The sequence below is a fragment of the Coregonus clupeaformis genome, chromosome 8 (assembly GCF_020615455.1).
Source record: "Coregonus clupeaformis isolate EN_2021a chromosome 8, ASM2061545v1, whole genome shotgun sequence".
Classification (NCBI taxonomy): domain Eukaryota; kingdom Metazoa; phylum Chordata; class Actinopteri; order Salmoniformes; family Salmonidae; genus Coregonus; species Coregonus clupeaformis.
In genome coordinates, this window is record NC_059199.1 from 5,049,051 (window position 1) to 5,074,417 (window position 25,367).

The following is a 25,367-nucleotide window of genomic DNA, read 5'->3' on the forward strand; positions in this document are numbered from 1 at the left end:
GAGAGAGAGAGAGAGAGAGAGAGAGAGAGAGAGAGAGAGAGAGAGAGAGAGAGAGAGAGAGAGAGAGAGAGAGAGAGAGAGGCACACTTAGAGAGGGAGGCACAGTATTACCTCAATCACCTCGACTAACCGGTGCCCCCGCACATTGACTCTGTACCGGTACCCCCTGTAAATAGCCTCCCTCCTGTTATTTTATTTTACTGCTGCTCTTTCATTCTTTTACATTTTAAATGTTTCCTTATCTATTTTTTACTTAACACTTTTTTTTCTTAAAACTGCATTGTTGGTTAAGGGCTTGTAAGTAAGCATTTCACTGTAGGTCTACACCTGTTGTATTAGGCGTATGTGGCAAATAACATTTGATTTGATTTGAGAGAGAGGGAGGCACAGAGAGAGGGAGGCACAGAGAGAGTCAGAGGGAAAGGAAAAAACGGAGAGAGGGAAGGAGATGAAGAGAGCGAGGCACAGAAAGAAAGTGAGAAACTAGATATTGAGGACGAAGAGAGAAAAGCACCGAGACATACACTGAAGAACAAGAAGAACAGTGGGATGAGAGAAGGAGAGAGATTGAGAGATTGAGAGAGATTGAGAGAGAAAGATAGATTGAGAGAGATAAGAGAGATTGAGAGAGAAAGATAGATTGAGAGAGATAAGAGAGATTGAGAGAGAAAGATAGATTGAGAGAGAAAGAGAGATTGAGAGATAAGAGAGATTGAGAGAGAAAGATAGATTGAGAGAGATAAGAGAGATTGAGAGAGAAGTTTGAATTCCGTTTTCAAAAGACTCATACTGTGCCTGACTACGCACGGATGATATGGCAACTAAAAAAATATATTCTGATGCCTTGTTGTTTGGGATTGATCTTCACGAAGCATTAGGGAAGGAAATGTGTCGGAATGATAAATTCAGCCATATTTCAGCTACATTATATCAATGATAACGACAGCTTGAAACTGGGAATGGACGCACACAGCACACCAACAACACAACGTGTTTGAGGGAATCAGTTTGAACGAAGCCGAGAACTTATCTTGATTATTGAGGGCCTGTTTCCCAGATGTTTCCAGCAGGATCAATGAAGAATCTCCATAGAAAATGAGTAGTTTGGGGTGCAAGGTGATTTCTAGATCAGTGATTCTGACAGCAATGTAGTTGGTCTCAAACATGCATTATTTAACAACACACATTACAAACTGAATCTATGTAAACAGACAATGTCAACCTCTCACATTGAACTCTTCTAATCTTCGACCAGCCCATTAGCTACCACACAACATGACTGCAGGGTGTTACTGTATTTGATTGAGTGATCGCTAGCGGGTTGTGAGGTAGGGTAATGATCTATAACAAAACCCATTACCGCTTTAAGAGATGGCAGGATGGTGAAGCGATGGATGACCAAGTAGCCGTGGGACGTGCCGGGGATCCTTGTCGCAATACGCCGCCACTTCCGTGGTTACACGTTACCCATGTTTCCTGTCCTGTCATTGCTTGTCAGGAAGTAATCTTCTGTGTACGTCCCCAAGGTCAAACATGAAATCTCTCGGGCTGTTTGAGATTATTTATCTAGCGACGGTGTGGTCGGGCTACTAGCGACGTAGCCGGGATATCTAAGTTCAGTGGCACTAAGATAAAAGAATGGAATGAAGGAGGGAAGATGGAGAGACGGGAGAATTTATTCATATGAAAGACCCCATTGTGACCTTAATACCATTTTGGTCATGGTTGTCAGTCATTAAAATGACTCTCTCCCCTCTCCCCTCTCCCCTCTCCAAGATAAGTGCAGAGGGAAAGGCAAAGTAAAACAGACCGTACTAAGTGGACTGGCACAGCCAAGCTATCTTCTCAAAGTAGAATGGTTTATGGATATATCCTCTCCAAATCAGACTGTTATGCCACGGACATAAATGCATTTAGACAGTTCAGAGCGAGTATCAGACAGAAATGCCACTTGAACAACTTTTAGCAGTATATTTTTCTTGGTCATGAAGAGGACTAACCCTTATGAACCCTGCTAGCGTTGGATAGACAACAGATTCGACGTAGAGCGGGAGCAGATGTCTTCAGGGATACAACATATGACCTTCCAGCACAGTGGAGTGAATGTAAAATGGCTTCCAGGCCAAAGACAGACTCTGCTGCACTAGAGTAGATATATTCATTGTCTGTTTTCATATTTGCCCAAGGGCACAAACAGCAAGGTCTTTCCTGCTATCTGCCGAAGCAGAGGTCGTATACAATTATCCCAGAAATAGATTCCTAGCTATTATTCCTGTAAATATACATGGTAGACATTGTGTCATCTGTTGATATCTGTGATGGAAGATGATGATGATGAAGGTGACGTGTGTAAGTTCATCATCATCATCATCATCATCATCTACCGACTATGATGTCTAATATTCACCAGGTTTGGACACACCTGTAACTGCACTGCCATGTGCTAGCAGCAGATAGCGTTTCAACACCAAGCAATTCACTATGCAATACGCAGACCCGTCAAAAGGGCACATGGTCTCAAGTGAATCTAATTGGTCAAGCTGCCCTATCAAATCAAATAAGCCGCTTGGACACCCTATGCATTCTTATTAGGAAAATGACGTTGATATCTTAAAATATAATTTTTATGTGTTCACATCTAGGCATTTAGCTGATTTCCGTCAACATGGACAACTTTAACACTAGATATGACACTGCATATGAACACTGCATATTAATGTTGAGTCATGCCCCCCTCCGTCCTTGACTTTTCCTAAATAATAATAATAATAATAATAATAATAATAATAATAAAACCATTTATTTGTAACACGCTTTTCAAAGACCCAAAGAGTCACCCAAAAAAAAAAAAAAAAAAAAAAAAAAAATGTTTAATACATGTATGTTAGAATTTCGGGATCACCAAAATAATGTGTGTTATTATAAGCAGTTTTTAAGAGGACGTCATGTGCTCATTGGTTCAAAGTGGGGTCCCTCGAGGTCCGGCTTCTCTACTATTAATAAACTGTTGTCTTGAAGTCTTCAGTTAGTGAAAATACGTTGTCTCACACCTCATATGCTACTCAGATGCATATACAGTAATCTTATTCTCAAACCTCCCACCATTAAAACGGTCTTAATTCATGCACCTTGTGTTATGTCACACCGTATTCACATATTTGACCTCAAAATTCACATCACATAGCTTAGACGTCTGAAGAACCCCATTTCCTTCAAATCAAAATAGAATGTTATTTATCACATGTGCCAAATAGATTTTACAGTGAAATGCTTACTTACGAGCCCTGTCCCAACAATGCAGAGTTAAAAAGTAAGAAACATTTGCAAAAAATACTAAAGGATGGCTGAATCCTTTTTTCAAGGGATTGATTCAGGCTTCTGCATAATGCTGAATGCCGTAGTGACCTTGTAACCCTCTTAAGCCCTCGCTAGCCCTGCCCATGTGAACGACAGCTGTACGGATCTGCATTTCAATAATTAACACTTCACAATTCCATCATTATAGCGGCGAGGTGGCGGAATGGTATCATTAGGCGCTAATAGAGATTCATGGCTGAGCGGAGGCCATTTTGGTCATATTTCACCCCCTTTCCTCCCCTCCTTTCTTCCCGTTCTCTGAACCTAGGAGGGCACAGTGACTAGACTCCCACTTCTTAATTAATTACACAAATTAGAGGGCTTTGAATAGCATGTGCCTGGGGGGGTCAATGGTACAATTTCTTAATTTTTCCCTGAGGGGGGGTCACGGGTACAATTGCTTGGTCTAAGTCGATGTTTCCTTCCCTCGGTCTCCTGACCCGCTGTCTCCTGACCTGCTGTCTCCTGTCCCGCTGTCTCCTGTCCCTCTGTCTCCTGTCCCTCTGCCTCCTGTCCCTCTGCCTCCTGTCCCTCTGCTTCCTGTCCCTCTGCCTCCTGTCCCTCTGCCTCCTGTCCCTCTGCCTCCTGTCCCTCTGCCTCCTGTCCCTCTGCCTCCTGTCCCTCTGCCTCCTGTCCCTCTGCCTCCTGTCCCTCTGCCTCCTGTCCCTCTGCCTCCTGTCCCTCGGTCTCCTGTCCCTCGGTCTCCTGTCCCCTGTCCCTCTCTCTCCTTCCACCCGTCCTTCTTGTATTCTCGTCTGTTTCTCTTCTCCTCTGTCCCCATTTCTCCATATCCCTCCCTCCATCACTCCTCTCCTCTCCTTTTCTCCTCTATTGCTCTCCCTCCCTGGGAGCGGTAGCTGCGCTATCTCATAACCTTGACAATGCAGGAAGCCGCCAGTGTGTGTGTGTGTGTGTGTGTAAGAGAGTGTGTGTGTGTGTGTGTGTGTGTGTGTGTGTGAGACAGGTGCAAAGACTTGGTGCACAGCCAACCAGTCATCCACCAGGGAAAGGCAGCAGACAGACCGATAGAGGGGAAAATAAAACAAGCAAAATAAAACAAATATTAAATCCATTTTCAGGAACATGGACCGGAATTGGAGCAGAAATAACTTAATTGCACTTCCTGAACATGCCTTGATTCCAGAGACCTTGACATTACAGAAGGGAAGCAAGTAAGTGAAAGCAGGCAGAGGAGAGATAAGGAGAAAGCTTTCAGCCTGGTGGTAAAGAGTGTTTGGTGAGAGCACGCAGAAGAATGAGGGAGCTTCATTACACCAGTCACACTGTAGGAACTCTGATTAGCAGGGCGATATCGCAGAGAGAGAGAGCGAGAGAAAGACCCCAATGAGGCCAATCTCCAATTAGAGTGATAGCCCTGGCACTAAGCATCCCTGGTGTGCGGGTCTCTCTTTTCTTTGAACTTAGCACCCCTTTCAAAAGTGTGTGTGTTCATGCCTGCATCAGCGTGTGTGTGTGCATACGTATGTGCCTGTGTTTGTGCGCATGAAGGACAAAAAGACAGAGCCCAGAACGAGGACCTGATAGATTACACTCGGGCCACATGGCTATTAGGGGGGAAAAAGCATTTTCCACATGCCCAGATTCACCTCTAACAACACCATTTATCCACATTGGTAATCACACCCTTCCTGGGCAATTACTGACACACTAATGGAACAATGCAGGAAAATACATGCATTAATGTCGTCTCCTTTCTCTTTCCATGAATCCTCTATGATAATCATGTTATACTCTGTATCCTTGTTGAAGTGAGAAGTCAGTGAATTTAACACTTTATTAGTGTGTATTCCTCTTAGTAAGTAGCCTTTGCCTGCTCACAGTTGTTTAAAATCACATGATGCACAACAGATGTCATCAGTCTCTCCGGATGATGTCATCGGAAAAACACATCTATCTTTTTGACTACAAAACATAGAAACATGCCATTTTCACGTGGTTCTAGAGATGATCAATTTGATGTTGAAATCATGCCTTTAATCAATTAGCAACAATGTGATTAATTAATGACAAAACACAATATGACTGTGGATCTGGGGGCCTACCAGTCAAAACCATGGACATAATCAGTTTCAGGTCAGTGTTCAAACCAATGACAGTGACATTCAAGATACAAGTCAGTGATTTTATTTCCCCCTCACATTTGCATGCACACACACACTGTGTCGGACCATAAGCCATCATCATAAGCCTTCCCCAGTCGCAGGATGGTCAGCTGTCACTAAACGATGTGATAGCAATGCAATCCCCCTTTCACAAATGAGGAGAGGTAGACCTAGTAATTCAGGTGACAAGAGATTCTGTCAGTGAGTAGGCTAATGCTGTAAGTGGGGTGTATGTTCTGATAGAACATACAATGAATTTGTGCCTGTTGTGTGGAAGCCGTAAATACAACTAATGACTAAATGACTGAGTTAGGTACAGTGGGGAGAACAAGTATTTGATACACTGCCGATTTTGCAGGTTTTCCTACTTACAAAGCATGTAGAGGTCTGTAATTTTTATCATAGGTACACTTCAACTGTGAGAGACGGAATCTAAAACAAAAATCCAGAAAATCGAATTGTATGATTTTTAAGTAATTAATTTGCATTTTATTGTATGACATAAGTATTTGATACATCAGAAAAGCAGAACTTAATATTTGGTACAGAAACCTTTGTTTGCAATTACAGAGATCATACGTTTCCTGTAGGTCTTGACCAGGTTTGCACACACTGCAGCAGGGATTTTGGCCCACTCCTCCATACAGACCTACAGATCCTTCAGGTTTCGGGGCTGTCGCTGGGCAATACGGACTTTCAGCTCCCTCCAAAGATTTTCAATTGGGTTCAGGTCTGGAGACTGGCTAGGCCACCAGGACCTTGAGATGCTTCTTATGGAGCCACTCCTTAGTTGCCCTGGCTGTGTGTTTCAGGTCGTTGTCATGTTGGAAGACCCAGCCACGACCCATCTTCAATGCTCTTACTGAGGGTGCAGTCGTCCCTTACAAGATCTCGCGATACATGGCCCCATCCATCCTCCCCTCAATACGGTGCAGTCGTCCTGTCCCCTTTGCACAAAAGCATCTCCAAAGAATGATGTTTCCACCTCCATGCTTCACGGTTGGGATGGTGTTCTTGGGGTTGTACTCATCCTTCTTCTTCCTCCAAACACGAGCAGTGGAGTTTAGACCAAAAAGCTCTATTTTGTCTCATCAGACCACATGACCTTCTCCCCATTCCTCCTCTGGATCATCCAGATGGTCAATGGCAAACTTCAGACGGGCCTGGATATGCGCTGGCTTGAGCAGGGGGACCTTGCGTGCGCTGCAGGATTTTAATCCATGACGGCGTAGTGTGTTACTAATGGTTTTCTTTGAGACTGTGGTCCCAGCTCTCTTCAGGTCATTGACCAGGTCCTGCCGTGTAGTTCTGGGCTGATCCCTCACCTTCCTCATGATCATTGATGCCCCACGAGGTGAGATCTTGCATGGAGCCCCAGACCGAGGGTGATTGACCGTCATCTTGAACTTCTTCCATTTTCTAATAATTGCGCCAACAGTTGTTGCCTTCTCACCAAGCTGCTTGCCTATTGTCCTGTAGCCCATCCCAGCCTTGTGCAGGTCTACAATTTTATCCCTGATGTCCTTACACAGCTCTCTGGTCTTGGCCATTGTGGAGAGGTTGGAGTCTGTTTGATTGAGTGTGTGAACAGGTGTTTTTTATTCAGGTAACGAGTTCAAACAGGTGCAGTTAATACAGGTAATGAGTGGAGAACAGGACGGCTTCTTAAAGAAAAACTAACAGGTCTGTGAGAGCCGGAATTCTTACTGGTTGGTAGGTGATCAAATACTTATGTCATACAATAAAATGCAAATTAATTACTTAAAAATCATACAATTCGATTTTCTGGATTTTTGTTTTAGATTCCGTCTCTCACAGTTGAAGTGTACCTATGATAAAAATGACAGACCTCTACATGCTTTGTAAGTAGGAAAACCTGCAAAATCGGCAGTGTATCAAATACTTGTTCTCCCCACTGTATATACAGTACAATACTGGTCAAAGGTTTTAGAACACCTACCCGTTCAAGGGTTTTTCTTTATTTGTACTATTTTCTACATATTTTTACTATTTTCTACATTGCAGAATAATAGTGAAGACATCAAAACTATGAAATAACACATATGGAATCATGTAGTAACTAAAAACGTGTTAAACAAATGAAAATATATTTTATATTTGAGATTCTTCAAATAGCCACCCTTTGCCTTGATGACAGCTTTGCACACTATTGGCATTCTCTCCTGGAATGCATTTCAGTTAACAGGTGTGCCTTCTTAAAAGTTAATTTGATTAATTTATTTCCGTCTTAATGTGTTTGAGCCAATCAGTTGTGTTGTGACAAGGTAGGGGGGGGTATACAGAAGATAGCCCTATTTGGTAAAAGACCAAGTCCATATTATGGCAATAACAGCTCAAATAAGCAAAGAGAAACAACAGTCCATCATTACTTTAAGACATGAAGGTCAGGCAATATGGAACATTTCAAGAACTTTGAAAGTTTCTTCAAGTGCAGTTGCAAAAACCATCAAGCACTATGTTGAAACTGAAACTCATGAGGACCACCACAGAAATGGAAGACCCAGAGTTACCTCTGCTGCAGAGGATACATTCATTAGAATTACCAGCATCAGAAATTGCAGCCCAAATAAATGCTTCACAGAGTTCAAGTAACAGACACATCTCAACATCAACTGTTAGAGGAGACTGTGTGAATCAGGCCTTCATGGTCGAATTGCTGCAAAGAAACCAATACTAAAGGACACAAATAAGAAGAAGAGACTTGCTTGGGCCAAGAAACCCGAGCAATGGACATTAGCTGGTGGAAATGTGTCCTTTGGCCTGGAGTCCAAATTTGAGATTTTTGGTTCCAACTGCCGTGTCTTTGTGAGACGCGGTGTGGGTAAACTGATGATCGCCACATGTGTATTTCCCACCGTAAAGCATGGAGGAGGAGGTGTTATGGTACGGGGGTGCTTTGCTGGTGACACGGTCTGTGATTTATTTAGAATTCAAGGCACACTTAATCAGCATGGCTACCACAGCATTCTGCAGCGATACGCCATCCCATCTGGTTTGGGCTTAGTGAGACTATCATTTGTTTTTCAACAGGACAATGACCCAACACACCTCCAGGCTGTGTAAGGGTTATTTTACCAAGAAGGTGAGTGATGGAGTGCTGCATCAGATGACCTCGCCTCCACAATCCCCCAACCTCAACCAAATTGAGATGGTTTGGGATGAGTCGGACCGCAGAGTGAAGGAAAAGCAGCCAATAAATGCTCAGCATATGTGGGAACACCTTTAAAAAAAATGTTTAACCTTTATTTAACCAGGTAAGCCAGTTGAGAACAAGTTCTCATTTACAACTGCGACCTGGCCAAGATGAAGCAAAGCAGTGTGATAAAAACAACAACACAGAGTTACATATGGGGTAAAACAAACAAAGTCAAAAATACAACATAAAATATATATACAGTGTGTGCAAATGTAGCAAGTTATGGAGGTAAGGCAATAAATAGGCCATAGTGCAAAATAATTACAATTAGTATTAACACTGGAATGATAGATGTGCAAGAGATGATGTGCAAATAGAGATACTGTGGTGCAAATGAGCAAAATAAATAACAATATGGGGATGAGGTAGTTAGTTGTGTGGGCTAATTTCAGATGGGTTGTGTACAGGTGCAGTGATCGGTAAGGTGCTCTGACAACTGATGCTTAAAGTTAGTGAGGGAGACTGTTGGAAAAGCATTCCAGGTGAAGCTAGTTGAGAGAATCCCAAGAGTGTGCAAAGCTGTCATCAAGGCAAAGGGTGGCTTTTTGAAGAATCTCAAATATAAAATCAGATTTGAATCAATCTCGCTACAGGCCTCAGGAAGCCCAACTGACTATGACAAAGCGTCTGGTCAGCCAAACAGTCCATTCACACAGGTGCTGTTTACTAAAGGTGTGACCGTGGCGTAACGGCACCCGTAATGACACAACATTTTGCGGGGGCGGCATTGTAAACGATACCCACGCCCCGTGGCCGCATTGATTTCACAGTTTTTTTATCTGCCTTCTCAGCACCAGGCAGGTGCTGAGTTTCGTGCCAAAATAATCAGTTGCTTGATTCGATTAGGCCGCCGAACGTGTTGCTGCTTATTAACGATTGATTGCTCGTCCATGCGGAACGAATTAGAAGCAAATAAAAACTGCTAAAAACTGCTAATTGCCGGGTGAAGTACGTGGCTGCGCGCCACAACGTATAGCTGAGGACTGACTACCTTACTTCTGCCATATCAAAGGCCTTGATTACATGATTATACATCTTGGCTAAGTTCGTGCACACAAGCCGTGTTCGGAGCTGGCGGGATCCCGCCTTGCATTGTAGGGTTTTTACGCAGTACATTCGCCATAGTAACAGTACACAATAGCAGATCTCATGCAACAGCAGATCTAATTAGTCATAGAGGAGGTAGGGAGTTGGGAAAGGCGATACCAGGATGCAACATTGCCCCTCTTTTTCCTCCAAAGGGAGGTTGGTGTTTGGCCAAACATTCCACAAGGGACACTGTCACCTTTTCATCAGGGGATGCGTTTTCTTTCATGACCCTGCAGGGAACTCGGGAACTCTGAGGTGTTATGACTACATGGATTCATTAAAGTTGTGAAAGAGTGGGGTCAGAGGGGTACTGAGAAACAGTGTTGACCTCTAAAGATAGAGGACCTCAGGTTGGGACCTGCTCGTTAAAGGAGAAAGATTTGATAAGCGAGGGACGGGACTGACGGGAGCGGCGTCATTCTGAATCTTTTTGGAGACTTGAGAAGATTAGAATCAAGGGCCCTGATTGAATACTCTTAAAAAGTATCCTTCCTTCCTCCCTTCCTTGAGGAAACCACTGATTTGACATGATGTGTGATTGGTGAAAGCAATGCAGTGACAAGCTTGCATTGATCTGTCACGGTTCCCTCAGACAGAACCCAGAAGCAGACCAGGACAAGGAGAGTTGAACGAAGGTGAGGGTTTATTACAGATTCAAAAAAGGTGCAGAATAATCCAGGGACAGAGCGGGCGGCGTGGATGAGTTGTTGAGGGTGCAGTTGTTGGTCCAGTGATGGCTCGGCAGCCGCCGACCATCAGGCAGAGGTAGGGTGAAGGTTCCGGACGAGTGACTGCAGATGGGACAAACACGGAGGTAAGTAAACCAAAAACCAACAAGGAACAAAACAACAAAACTAACGCTAGACGCTCTAGGACTGATACTCTGACAAAACCTACTGTTCATGGCTAACGATCCGGCAGGAACTGGATGTTCGGCCAGAGCCTAAGAAGGGTGATGATCAGGACCAGGTGTGCAGATTGCTGATGGGATGCAGGTGCGGAAAACAAGAGCGCTCCCCGGAGCGTTCCCGAACCCTCGGGAAACTGGAGATTACGAACAGTAACACTAGTCACCAGACAGGACCCGACTCAGACAGCCGGGATCGTTACATGATCAATCCATTCATGTTATATCAGTGATGATTTCATGGAAGGGTTGAAGGAAGGAGGCATTTTAAGAGTATTCAAACAGGGCCTGAGAGTCAAGGTTCTTATACATCATCATCACAACAGGACGACGGGTGCATTACTCATTCCAAAAGGGTAGCCGTGGTAATCCACAGAGTGCATGGCAGAGCACGTCTAAACAAGGGAAGTACAGGGGAGATAAGTGAGTGTTCTCGCGTTGGCGAAACACCAGTCCATGCTGACGCGAACATAAAGATGGCTTATATCTTTGGAAACGTGGCAATATCAGAAAGTACTTGTTTACCGACAAGAAGTGGTATAGAAGTAGAGTTGGTTACTCCAAATTACTCTATTGCCATGACACACAAGGGTTCTGCGCCAGCATGATTCCCTTCGTTTCAGCACTGTCTTGTCGTCTTGGACCAAATAGAAAATGGAAGCTCTTTTATCTCTAGTGATTATTTCGACTATAGTAAGAGCTTGGTCTGCATCGCCCCAGATCACAGGCAAACACAGGTGTGGCTAGCTCCCAGATGAACCGTTACAATTCATGGGTGCCAATTGAATCACCAATTAATAAAACCGATATCATATGGCATCAGAGTGAAGCTCTCTGCAGCGTCTCATTCACTATTATTACAGGTGTGGGTCTGATGGAGCCATTCTCCTCTGCTGATGGAAGACAGAGAGAGGAGCTGTAACTTATTCTGACAGTGCCTGCTTTCAGCTCCGGAATACTAATGAAAACATCTTCCACAGGAAGATAGAGAGAGATAGATATAGGCAGAGAGGGAGAGGAGAGAGAGAGAGAGAGACAGAGGGAGAGAGAAAAACGAGAGAGAGAGAGAGAGAGAGAGAGAGAACTTGTCAGTTGGATACACTGTCGAGATCAGCTGGTGGAAAATTCACACCATGGGTGGCTGGGTCCCCTTATTAGTCTCTCAGTCAGTCTGTCTGGTGATAGGCTTGAGAAGGGTTGGGCGAGGGGGTCTGGTTCTGGAGAATGGTTGGATGAGGGGGTCTGGTGATAGGCTGGAGAAGGGGTTGGATGAGGGGGTTTGGTTCTAGAGAAGGGTTAGGTGAGGGGTTATGGTTCTGGAGAAGGGTTGGGAGAGGGGGGCTGGTTTACCACCCATTCCTCCTTATACCATATGTCTGCCTCATCTCTAATCCACTACTTTTCCCAACATGTTCCTCATTTACCTGGCAATGCGTCAAATCACAAACAAGTCAGTGCTTTTGGCCATCCTAGCTCTTAGCCCTCTATCTCTCACCACAGTATTGCAGTATTGGAGCTAGTTATAGGAATGTATTGATGGATTCTGAAATGGAGTTGCAATTGTGATGCTCGGGAGGTAGTTGTAATCACCAGCGTTTGATACAAAACAAAACGCTATTGTTCTGCTGATTCTGAGAAAAAAGAGGGGCTCTTCATGTGGGAGGTGTCTGAATTCACCACCATGGAAGAAGATCCATTCTTTTATGTGGACTGTTGAACAAATGGGTTTTGGCTAAAATATATCTAAGTACTGTATGGTGGATAATCTTACGATAAGAACCACCACCCCATGGCAATTAAAGCTTCTTTTTTTTTTTTTATCCAATATATAGTTTCTGACAGTCTGCCTTTTTATTGCACAATCACCTCTGAATTTTTTTAATATAGAAAACGTAGATAAAAGCAACTCAAAATGAAATAACAACATTTGTTTCATTTGATACTATCCATTCTCCAAAGGCAAAAAGTCGGATGGCAGAAAATATAATTGACTTTACCTGACACATCCAGTTCCGAATTACAATAGTTTATAAATCCCATGTGGTTAGCACATGCTTTCACAGTAAACTACGTTCTCTTTTCGAGGTCAGCGAAACAATGTGGGAGGTCGTATGATAATGGCCATGTACTTCCAGTGACCACATCCATTCTTCCTGTTTGTCTGTTTAACCCTGTCTACATGCTGGGTATTCCATTCACACCCCGAACGTTTTCCATTTCCAGTTCAGTCATGGATACCTTTGGGGAGCTTCGTTCATGCTATGATGCCACTGTGGCTGGAAGTCATACTGTTTTGAAGGTTTCAAAGGTTCAGGCCTAGGTCTCTCATCCCATATAGGAAGTGTATTTGTGAAAAATGGCCTAGCTAGAAGCTAAGCTAATACAATTGAGTTCTGTTGGAATTGAATTGAACACGGCAGCTAAAAACTTGACTGCATTTCGAATAAAGCTAAACTTCCTTTGATGCTAAAGCGCTAACTTGACAGACACAGTTGGTAATAGCACCAACAGATCCGTTAGCTCCCTTCTGAACTCTTAGAACCAAGGGTGAATACACAGAAAAGTATCAGCTGATGACAGGTATTATATTTTATTTTAGATGTGTGAGCAAATCTTTTGACCAATTGCAGAACATCTGGTTATGTTTCAACATCAAATAGGGCTATTTATGCGGTTTTATCATTAGAAGTGACCTCTACTGACAGAGAAGTCAGTCAGTCTGAACACACTGTTAAAAGAAGAACAGGTGGAACAAGAATGACACCCACATCGAAATGTCAATGTTGATTTATGCATGGTTGATAGCCCTTTGAAGTATAATACTACATTCAATCTTAATCTACCTTGAATCCAATGCCTCACTTGTATACCAGATCCCCATAGCAATCAATACAGTGCAGATCACAAATCTAATAACATGTATTTCTTATAAGCCCAATATGGCATGTGCTGGAATATCATTGACAATGTGTTATTCATACATGAAGATGCAAAATGATGAGTTGGATAAAGAAGAAAAATATTGGACATTCACACAGATATTGTCTGAGATAAATCGACCAGCGTTTAAAATAAAGGTAATCATTTTGACACGCTAAAGTGATTTTGAACTTTCATTTTTCACATTACATTGAGGGCACAATCGATAATGCTACACAATAGAGGTTACCGGAATCAGATACTGAAATTTCCCAGTACCCATGCTACTGCACTTCAGACCTCTTCTTATTGTTGCTTCCTTAAAAGGGACCACATTCACTTAAAATACACAATCATACATTTTAGGATGTGACAGAGAGAAGAGCCATTGCTGTTACATGGGAATTAAGCATGATGAAGAAGAAAGTTACAATGCAGATTTCATCATGTACTATGTCACGGGCTTCGTCCCAAATGCCACCCTATTCCCTATATAGTGCACTACTGACCAAAGTCCTATAAGTAGTGCACTATATAGGGAATAGGGTGCAAATTGGGACATACCAATGAACTGCTTAGAGAAACATAAGACAATGAAGAGATACGTACTGTATGGTACACATTCGTACTGGACTTCTAGGTACTTATAGGTTCCGGGGCAAGGGTCAGGAAATACATCTGGTCCAGCCACTACAGCACACTGGGTCCGATTATTACATCTGAAAAGGAAGAGAAAGGTCAGGTTAAAGGTCAGGTTAACGGGGCAACCTGGGATTCAAACAACAAAGCGGCCAGCCTGCCACCATTTTTGGTAAACAGCTGAGGGACGGAGCTAGAGAAATGTAACCACTCAAATTCATAGACAGACCTATGGATGCAAGGACTGACCATCCAGGATGATCAAAATGATGGTTTTACAGCATGTGTTAAAACCTTAGTGTGTGTTTGTGGATTCAGATATACTGACAATAGAATCATACAGTCAATATCCAGAGGTACCACAATCAAACGCTGATGTTGGTACATTGGCAAATATGATAAATATTTAGCATGTGGTTAATGAACTAGAATTAATTCCCATTTCATTTCGCTGCTCAGATTAAGAAGTCGATGCATTTGCGGGTTCATTGATTTCCATGCTGTCAACGGTAAAATCATCCATTTGACGAGAAGAAGAAGGTTGGACTCGGGCTAAAACAACGTCTACGTTCCAAATGACACCCTATTCCCTTTATAGTGCAATACTTTGGACCAGAGGCATATGGTCCCTGGTCAAAAGTAGTGCACTATTTAGGAAATATGGTGCCATTTGAGACTCAGTCAATTTCTCTGCCGTGATATGAATTTGGAATGTGTGAGGACTGATACTCAGGGCATGACGGACGGGGAGAGGAAACAGTCGGCCGAGTGCAAAATCGGCTCAGACGCGAAAGAGCTTTCACCTCGGCTTTCATTAACAACACAATTACTTGGCTGGCAGTGTCTTACATCTGACATTTTACTTTTGGCATTCATCAATCAAAGCTCAATCCCACCATGTGCACCCGGTGATCTCGCCAGGCGTAATGACAACACTTACTGCACAACATTTACTATCACATGCTTAACCCTATCAGTCCCCAGACTGATCGGCTTTTCATTTACAGTATCTGACCTTAATTTATCTGCATGTCCAGACCTTATATTTAGCCTCACATTGAAGTATTTTACCATTTTCTTTTCAGGACAACCAGGGATACAAGTAAAACACAAAACAATTTGACATAAACAGATCCATTAAGGTCAATCAAAGCAAAAACCTGATAGAAATGCATTTATACACTATATATGACCAAAAGTATGTGGACACCTGCTGGTCTAACATCTCATTCCAAAATCATGGGCATTAATATGGTGTTGGTCCCCCCTTTGCTGCTATAACAGTCTCCACTCTTCTGGGAAGGCATTCCACTAGATGTTGGAACATCGCTGCGGGGACTTGCTTCCATTCAGCCACAAGATCATTAGTGAGGTCGGGCACTGATGTTAGGCGATTAGGCCTGGCTCTCAGTCGGCGTTCCAATTCATCCCAAAGGTGTTCGATGGGGTTGAGGTCAGGACTTTGTGCAGGCCAGTTAAGTTCTTCCACACTGATCTTGCAAACCATTTCTGTATGGACCTCACTTTGTGCACGGGGGGATTGTTATGCTGAAACAGGAAAGGGCCTTCCCCAAACTGTTGCCACAAAGTTGGAAGCACATAAATGTTTAGAATGTCATTGTATGCTGCAGCATTAACATTTCCCTTCACTGGAACTAAGGGGCCTAGCCCGAACCATGAAAAACAGCCCCAGACCATTATTCCTCCTCCACCAAACTTGACAGTTGGCACTATGCATTTGGGCAGGTAGCGTTCTCCTGGCATCCGCCAAACCCAGATTTGTCCTTCAGACTGCCAGACGGTGAAGCGTGATTCATCACTCCAGAGAACGCATTTCCACTGCCCCAGAGTCCAATGGCGGTGAGCTTTACACCACTCCAGCCCACGCTTGGTATTGCGCATGGTGATCTTAGGCTTGTGTGCGGCTGCTCGGCCATTGAAACCCATTTCATGAAGCTCCCGACGAACAGTTCTTGTGCTGACGTTGCTTGCAGAGGCAGTTTGGAACTCGGTAGTGAGTGTTGAAACCGAGGCACCTGGCGGTCCCGTTCTGTGAGATTGGGTGGCCTACCACTTCTCGGCTGAGCCGTTGTTGCTCCTAGACGTTTCCACTTCACAATAACAGTACTTACAGTTGACCGGGGCAGCTCTACCAGGGCAGGATTTTGACAAACTGACTTGTTGGAAAGGTGGCATCTTATGATGGTGCCACGTTGAAAGTCACTAAGTCAGTAAGGCCATTCTACTGCCAATGTTTGTCTATGGAGATTGCATGGCTGTGTGCTCGATTCTATACACCTGTCAGCAACGGGTGTGGCTGATATAGCCAAATCCACTAACTTGAAGGGGTGTCCACATACTTTTGTATATATTGTGTATGAATACTGTAAGTACAGAAATTGTTTTCTCACCGGAAAATTAATATCCAACTAGTCAATGACAACTGTGTGGAGTTTGGAGTTTGGGACAGCGACTATGTGAGCTTATTACAGTATTATAGACACTATGTCCTGGAATTTCCTATTATCTTATATGGAGAAGAACACCTTACCTTTTTATTTATTTTTGTCATTTTTAGCAGACGCTCTTATCCAGAGCGACTTACAGTTAGTGAGTGCATACAGTGAGGGAAAAAAGTATTTGATCCCCTGCTGATTTTGTACGTTTGCCCACTGACAAAGAAATGATCAGTCTCTAATTTTAATGGTAGGTTTATTTGAACAGTGAGAGACAGAATAACAACAAAACCCCTCTGCAAAACATGACTTAGTACTTGGTGGCAAAACCCTTGTTGGCAATCACAGAGGTCAGACGTTTCTTGTAGTTGGCCACCAGGTTTGCACACATCTCAGGGGGGATTTTGTCCCACTCCTCTTTGCAGATCTTCTCCAAGTCATTAAGGTTTTGAGGCTGATGTTTGGCAACTCGAACATTCAGCTCCCTCCACATATTTTCTATGGGATTAAGGTCTGGAGACTGGCTAGGCCACTCCAGGACCTTAATGTGCTTCTTCTTGAGCCACTCCTTTGTTGCCTTGGCCGTGTGTTTTGGGTCAATGTCATGCTGGAATACCCAACCACGACCCATTTTCAATGCCCTGGCTGAGGGAAGGAGGTTCTCACCCAAGATTTGACGGTACATGGCCCCGTCCATCGTCCCTTTGATGCGGTGAAGTTGTCCTGCCCCCTTAGCAGAAAAACACCCCTAAAGCATAATGTTTCCACCTCCATGTTTGACGGTGGGGATGGTGTTCTTGGGGTCATAGGCAGCATTCCTCCTCCTCCAAACACGGCGAGTTGTTGATGCCAAATAGCTCAATTTTTGTGTTGTTATTCTGTCTCTCACTGTTCAAATAAAACTACCATTAAAATTATAGACATTATGATAATTTCTTTGTCAGTGGGCAAACGTACAACATCAGCAGGGGATCAAATACTTTATTCCCTCACTGTACATTTTATTTATTATTATTATAAAAAAAATTCATACTGGCCCCCTGTGGGAATCGAACCCACAACCCTGGCGTTGCAAGCGCCATGCTCTACCAACTGAGCTACACGGAACCTTCTAACGACTCTTGTGTAGCTTGTGAGCATCATAGAGCAGAGTCTCAGCTTTTCATATATAGCTTTTAATAGTGCTCAAACCATTCACACTCTATAGACGTTTTTGTAAAAAGACCCGGCACCGGGCCCTTTTGGAATCTGCCCTTGTCTCACAAACACCGCTCTAGCTCAGCCCCTGTTAATCACACAGACTAATGGTATCTACGGACAAAATCCAATGAATCCAAATGGTACAACCCAGAAGTCCGTAGCTCAAACAGTGTTTAATAAAGGTTAGAAGTCCAAAACGTGCCGGCGTTACGGAGGGATTCATTGGATTAAACAAGTGTATTGATTGATATGAATGAATCATCTGTGCACATCAGTAGACCAACAGGAGGCAAAAGGTCAATGTCACAGCTAGAGGAGTTAGAAGTCACATGCCCGTGAACCTCTGCTTAACATCCTTGGTAAAAATCTATAAACCATACAATCAAATTGGCAAATCTACTAGCAGTACCTGGCTATATATAAAACATATTGACTACCAAATCTACTAGCATTTGCTGGCTATAGCTAAAACATATTGACTACCAAATCTACTAGCATTACCTGGCTATATCTCAAATTTCCAACTCCACTTCCATCTACTAGGTTAATCTGGCAGTATCTAAAATTAAATTACTTGTCACCGAGAGCCATTCACAATGTACTATATGCCCTATGCATATGAGCCAATCCTCTTGGTCATCCTTGACAAGCTATGCATAAATATAAAACTCATATCGAAATCTTCTGATATCTACTAGGTTCATCTGGCAATATCTAGAATGTATTTACTTCTCAATGAGGAGCCGTTCATACACAATGTAAATCAAAGAAGGTCAAGGCGCAAGCTGACACAATGATTCATACAGCACAATTAAAGGGTTCCCTTACACCTTAATTAACATTGATTGTCCCTGGACTAATCAATCGCTCCAGTGAGGGGAGAGAGTGAAGGCAAGTCTCGTTTACAACCTCGCCCCTTAATGAGATATGGTCCGGAGCTTCAGCACCTATACGGGCTTTATGGGGTCGTGACCCCACGCGTCACTCACTCACCCCGGATTACGGGATGAGGGGGGCGAGAGCCTCCGTTAGACACATGTCTGGAGGACCGTTTGTTCATAGGAAGAGTTAATTCCAAAGGCTATAAACGCCACTCAAATAAATAAGGGTCATGCCAATGAAAGAAGACAATTATAAAAGCCTTCCTTATCGCCGGGCAGGTTTCTCTCTCTTGGTTTACTATCAAGGAATAGAGGGGGTCTTATAATTGTCAAAGGTGATGGGGTGAGTAGATGTTGCGATTGGATGTCAGCTGGAGTTAGAAAGACAAGGTCAATGGGGACAGGTATTACGGGTGAGCTCTTCAAACACACATGGGCAAACAAAGGCGTACACACAACAAATAATTGTGAACATACATGTATACACACAAACAAAGTACATTATCTTAAATACATTTTACAAGAAAAAGCTATTATGTTATTTCTCCTGTTTATAAGAATTAATAGATGAAAACTTACCCCCCTGAATATTTAAAGAGGAGTGCTCTCTTTGCAGAAGGGCTATTATACAGTCGTGGTCAGAAGTTTTGAGAATGACACAAATACTAATTTTGAAAATGAACTTAATCCCCAAAGAACATTTCCACTGCATTTCAGCCCTGCCACAAAAGGACCAGCTGCCATCATGTCAGTGATTCTCTCGTTAACACAGGTGAGAGTGTTGACGAGGACAAGGCTGGAGATCACTCTGTCATGCTGATTGAGTTAGAATAACATTCTGGAAGCTTTAAAAGGAGGGTGGTGCTTGAAATCATTGTTATTCCTCTGTTAACCATGGTTACCTGCAAGGAAACACATGCCGTCATCATTGCTTTGCACAAAAAGGGCTTCACAGGCAAGGATACTGCTGCTAGTAAGATTGCACCTAAATCAACCATTTATCGGATCATCAAGAACTTCAAGGAGAGAGGTTCAATTGTTGTGAATAAGGCGTCAGGGCGCCCAAGAAAGTCCAGCAAGCGCCAGGACCGTCTCCTAAAGTTGATTCAGCTGCGGGATCGGGGCACCACCAGTGCAGAGCTTGCTCAGGAATGGCAGCAGGCAGGTGTGAGAGCATCTGCACGCACAGTGAGACGAAGACTTTTGGAGGATGGCCTGGTGTCAAGAAGGGCAGCAAAGAAGCCACTTCTCTCCAGGAAAAACATCAGGGACAGACTAATATTCTGCAAAAGGTACAGGGATTAGACTGCTGAGGACTGGGGTAAAGTCATTTTCTCTGATGAATCCCCTTTCTGATTGTTTTGGGGCATCCGGAAAACACCTTGTCCGGAGAAGACAAGGTGAGCGCTACCATCAGTCCTGTGTCATGCCAACAGTAAAGCATCCTGAGACCATTCATGTGTGGGGTTGCTTCTCAGCCAAGTGAGTGGGCTCACTCACAATTTTGCCTAAGAAAACAACCATGAATAAAGAATGGTACCAACACATCCTCCGAGAGCAACTTCTCCCAACCATCCAAGAACAGTTTGGTGACGACCAATGCCTTTTCCAGCATGATGGAGCACCTTGCCATAAGGCAAAAGTGATAACTAAGTGGCTCAGGGAACAAAACATCGACATTTTGGGTCCATGGCCAGGAAACTCCCCTGACCTTAATCCCATTGAGAACTTGTGGTCGATCCTCAAGAGGCGGGTGGACAAACAAAAACCCACAAATTCTGACAAACTTCAAGCATTGATTATGCAAGAATGGGCTGCCATCAGTCAGGATGTGGCCCAGAAGTTAATTGACAGCATGCCAGGGCGGATTGCAGAGGTCTTGAAAAAGAAGGGTCAACACTGCAAATATTGGCTCTTTGCATAAACGTAATGTAATTGTCAATAAAAGCCTTTGACACTTATGGAATGCTTGTAATTATACTTCAGTATACCATAGTAACATCTGACAAAAATATCTCTTAACACTGAAGCAGCGAACTTTGTGAAGACCAATACTTGTGTCATTCTCAAAACTTTTGACCACGACTGTACATAGCCAATACCATCCTCCATATAACTGTTTATTTTTTATTAAAACATGTTGACTGAAGGCCATGTCATTTTCAAAACTTTCATCATGGTTTGTAATACAATTACTCTGGGGTGGATTAAACTATACAATACTCCATGATGTGGGTTGCACATTTAATCCCTGCCTTTACATCTGTCTTGACCAATATTCCAGTTCCCACAAGGCATTGTGGCACATATCATGCAATGCACAGCCTACGACTTAACCTCTCTATCAAGCTGCATCCGGAACGGCACACCCCCATCCCCTATTTACTACACTACGTTTAACCATAGCCCTATTTAGTGCACTACTTTAGACCAGGGCCAATAGAGCTCTGATCAAAAGTAGTGCACTATGTAAGGAATAGGGTGCCATTTGGGATGCACCCCTCAGTCTCATGTCAACTGGCTTCCTCAAAGCACATATAGTACTCCAGATGAATAACCCCCAGAAAGAAAGAAAAAATTATGTATTAAAATGAAACACATTAAGTCCCACTTGGCGCTATGACTTCACAATGACCAATTAGGAGGAAAATCAGGGTTTCATCAGACTCTTGGCTCAGACGCAGCCCCTTTGAACCAGCAGGGTGAACCAACGGATTCTCATGGTGTTGATTGATTCAAATATGTAATTAAATAATGGGATCACATATTTCCCCTAGACGCTGATATTGGGACATTATTTAATTTCCCCAGTTATGGTTAAAGTTAGGATTGGGGGAGGGGAAGCTGATCTGAGATCTGTACCTTGGGGAAACTTCACCCTGGAACAATGTGCGTTGGAGTGCTTCTAGGGAAAGGTTAAGAATAACATCACTCGCGTTGTATTTAGTAAGTGTAAGGGTCAAACAAAAATACATATTTGAGTGAATTCATTTTTATTTTGACAAAGAAAGACAAAACCCTTATTGTAGGGGTATGATTTTAAAGGTTTGTGGTCATAAGCACATCTTTCAAACTGTAGGTGCTGGGTTAATAAAGAACACCTGTGAAGAACAGCAAGCCCCGCACACTGTTTATGCTGCCAATTCACCACGTTAAGGGGTATGATTTGAACACACCTATGTACCTTCCAAATGCTTAACATGCAAGGTGTGTTGTCTAATGGAATGGAATTTCAAAATGTTCTCTATTTGATTTGAGAAGTCAAATTACTATGGATTATATGATGTACGGTGAATGCTGCAAACTTGACAGATCCAAACTTGACAGGTTGTTGCAGCAGATCCTAAATTACTGTAGAAAAAGCAGGAAAAAATGGCTCCAAACAAAGGATAACATTGTACATTCAGCATCTGCAGTAAGCAGTCCAGCAGAACATGATATAAATAAATAAACGTTTCACGGCAGTATATCAGTATGTCCGCTTGTCATCGTCTTGTCAGACTATTTAACTTTTCAACGGACTGAGCCAAGTACCACTTGCATATTTACTCCGTCTCAGAACACGGACAGAAAGAAAAAAGGTGATCATATTAAAGGAGGAGAAAAAAAACAAATGTTGACATTAACAGCCTGCTTCAGTAAAATGTCAACAGAGTATTCAACACCATCTCAGGGCTTTTTTTTTGGGGGGGGGGGGGATAGTCTCTGCTTCATCATTTTTCAATTTGGCTACAACCCCTGCTACAGCAGCCCCCGGCCAAGCCTTCCCACCCTACCCTTTGCCACCTGCTCCCTCGTCTGCCGTTTGTTATAGCGGACAGATTAGGGCTCAGAAAGCACAGCTGACAACGGTGGATGTGGCACAAAGCGCAGAGCCCCATGTAAGCACAAACCGTAATCGCTATAATCGCTGCTTGATCCCACCGCTGCCACCAAATGACAATGAATGGGTTCATTCATCACCCCATCCACCTCCTACTACAATACTGTGGTGTCTGTCCAATACTGGGGCTGTGGCGTCCACTGTCAATGACATAGATTTGTCAGTGTTAGAAAACTAAAATACAGGATAGAGTCTGTATCAATCTCCCCCTTCAGTTATCAATAAACTGAAATACTGTTTGAAATCTGTGCGAAATGACACAGACGAGTCCAATAAACTGTTTATGACAGAACAATAGTCTTGGGTTTGAGATAATAGTGACCAGTAGCATTAGCTGCATTGAATTGCTACATAACAGACAATGTTTACAATAATATCTTTAAGACATTTCCCAAAACAGCCATAATGTGGTGCAAAGGCTCCACAGAAGTCCACCAACAGGGACTGAGTTGCGTTTGAGGAATAAACGTGTCAAAAAGAAACAAACACTTCCATTTACGAGTCCCGTGCGTGTCCCCTTGCATGTCTGTTTGAGTGTGCTAGCTGGGGGAAGAGCATCATAGTGCAACACTGACAAAGTATCTGTTATTAGTCTGCCTCCAGTGGCAATAAGGGACAATCGTGTTCTATGTTCTTTAGAGGAGAGTGAGGAGAGAGGAGCTACAAGTCTTATCCAACCTGGTCTGGACAGGTCTGAAATGAGAGGTGTGGGAGGGTGAAAGAGAAAAAAGAGGGAGTAAGAAAGAAAGAGTACATCATACACCGCCTTCAGAGAGTATTCACACCCCTTGAATTTTCCCACATTTTGTTGTGTTACAGCCTGAATTTCAAAATTATTAAATTGAGATTTTGTGTCACTGGCCTACACACAATACCCCATAATGTCAAAGTGGAATTGTGTTTAGAAATTTGTACAAATTAATTAAAAACACAAAAGCTGAAATGTCTTGAGTCAATAAGTGTTGAACCCCTTTATTATGGCATGCCTAAATAAGTTCAGGAGTAAAAATGTCACATAATAAGTTGCATGGACTCACTCTGTGTGCAATAATTGTGTTTACATTATTTTTGAATGAATACCTCATCTCTGTACCCCACACATACAATTATCTGTACGGTCCCTCAGTCCAGCAGTGAATTTCAAACACAGATTCAACCACAAAGACCAGGGAGGTTTTCCAATGCCTCACAGAATAAGAAGAGCACCTATTGGTAGATGAGTAAAAATAAAAAAAAGCAGATATTGAATATCCCTTTGAGCATTGTGAAGTTACACTTTGGATGGTGTATCAATACACCCAGTCACTACTAACTCGGTTGCCGGAGAGGAAGGAAAACGCTTTAAAACAGTTTAATGGCTGTGATAGGAGAAAACTGAGGATTGATCAAAACATGCATCGTGTTTGTAACAAGGCACTAAATTAATACTGCAAACAATTTGGCAAAGAAATTAACTTTATGTTCTGAATACAAAGTGTTTGGGGCAAATCCAACACAACACATCACTGAGTACCACTCTTCATATTTTCAAGCATGTTGTGTGCTGCATCATGTTATGGGAATGCTTGTCTTCGACAAGGACTAGGGAGTTTTTTTGGATAAAAAGAAAAATAATAGAGCTAAGTACAGGCAAAATCCTAGAGGAAAACCTGGTTCAGTCTGCTTTCGAACAGACACTGGGAGACAAATTCACCTTTCAGCAGATCAATAACCTAAAGGCCAAATATACACTGGAGTTGCTTACATTGAATGTTCCTGAGTGGGCTAGTTACAGTTTTAACTTAAATTGGCTTGCAAATCTATGGCAAGACTTTAAAATAGCTGTTTAGCAATGATCTGCAACCAACTTGAAAGAGCTTGAAGAATTTTTATATTGTACAATCCAGGTGTGCAAAGCTCTTATAGATTACCCAGAAATACTTACAGCTATAATCACTAACAATGGTGATTCTAACATGTATTGACTCAGTGGTTTTCATTATGGGGCATTGTGTGTGTAGATGGGTGAGGGGAAAAAAATTATTTAATCCATTTTGAATTCAGGCGTTAACAACAATATGTGGAATAAGTCAAGGGGTATGAATACTTTCTGAAGGCACTGGAGATCATGAGAGAGAGGGAGTAGAGAGAGAAAGGGGAATGGAGAGAGTGAGAGAGAGAGGGAGTGAGAGAAAGAAAGAGGGAATAAAAAAAGATAGAAGACCGAGAAAAAAGGAAAGAGAGCGAACAAGAGTGACGGACGGGTCAATATCCTTTTCCCTCTGTAGGGAGCCATTGCGCTTTAGTGATGGTGCTCCTGTCCACAGTAGACTTCATTCATTGTCTATGCCAGCTGCACGCCAAAGCATCAATCTTTTTCATTCAGCCCGTCTCCCAGCCTGGCACAAATCCGCCTTAAAAACTGCATGACCATTTCAAAACAATATATATACCATTTTTAAAAGGAGGCAAACGTGCCTTTTCTTTATTTTATCCCCACACTACAGCGAAATGTCCTTGTGCAGTGCCAGGAGGTTTTTAAAACAAGAGTCAAGGACGTCGTAGAGAGCCATGGTATACGTCCAGTGTGTGTATGTGTTAATTGGGTGTGCCCTTTGACCCCTTTCACGCAGTCCTCTTCGGAGTGCAAGTCATACTGTGTCTGCCATACAAAGGCATGGTACCTTGCATCTTTCCGTGGACTAAAGTCCATTCTA

The 25,367-nt window shown here is 42.9% G+C and overlaps 1 protein-coding gene across 1 annotated transcript in view; it reads right to left on the reverse strand.

Annotated features, from left to right (window-relative positions):
- The window catches only part of LOC121572102 (adhesion G protein-coupled receptor L3-like), a 240,196-nt gene that overhangs the window by 181,838 nt on the left and 32,991 nt on the right, over nucleotides 1-25,367 (reverse strand). Inside the window, 1 exon segment of the mRNA XM_045221718.1 lies at nucleotides 14,222-14,331. Coding sequence (XP_045077653.1) covers nucleotides 14,222-14,331 — 110 coding nt within the window.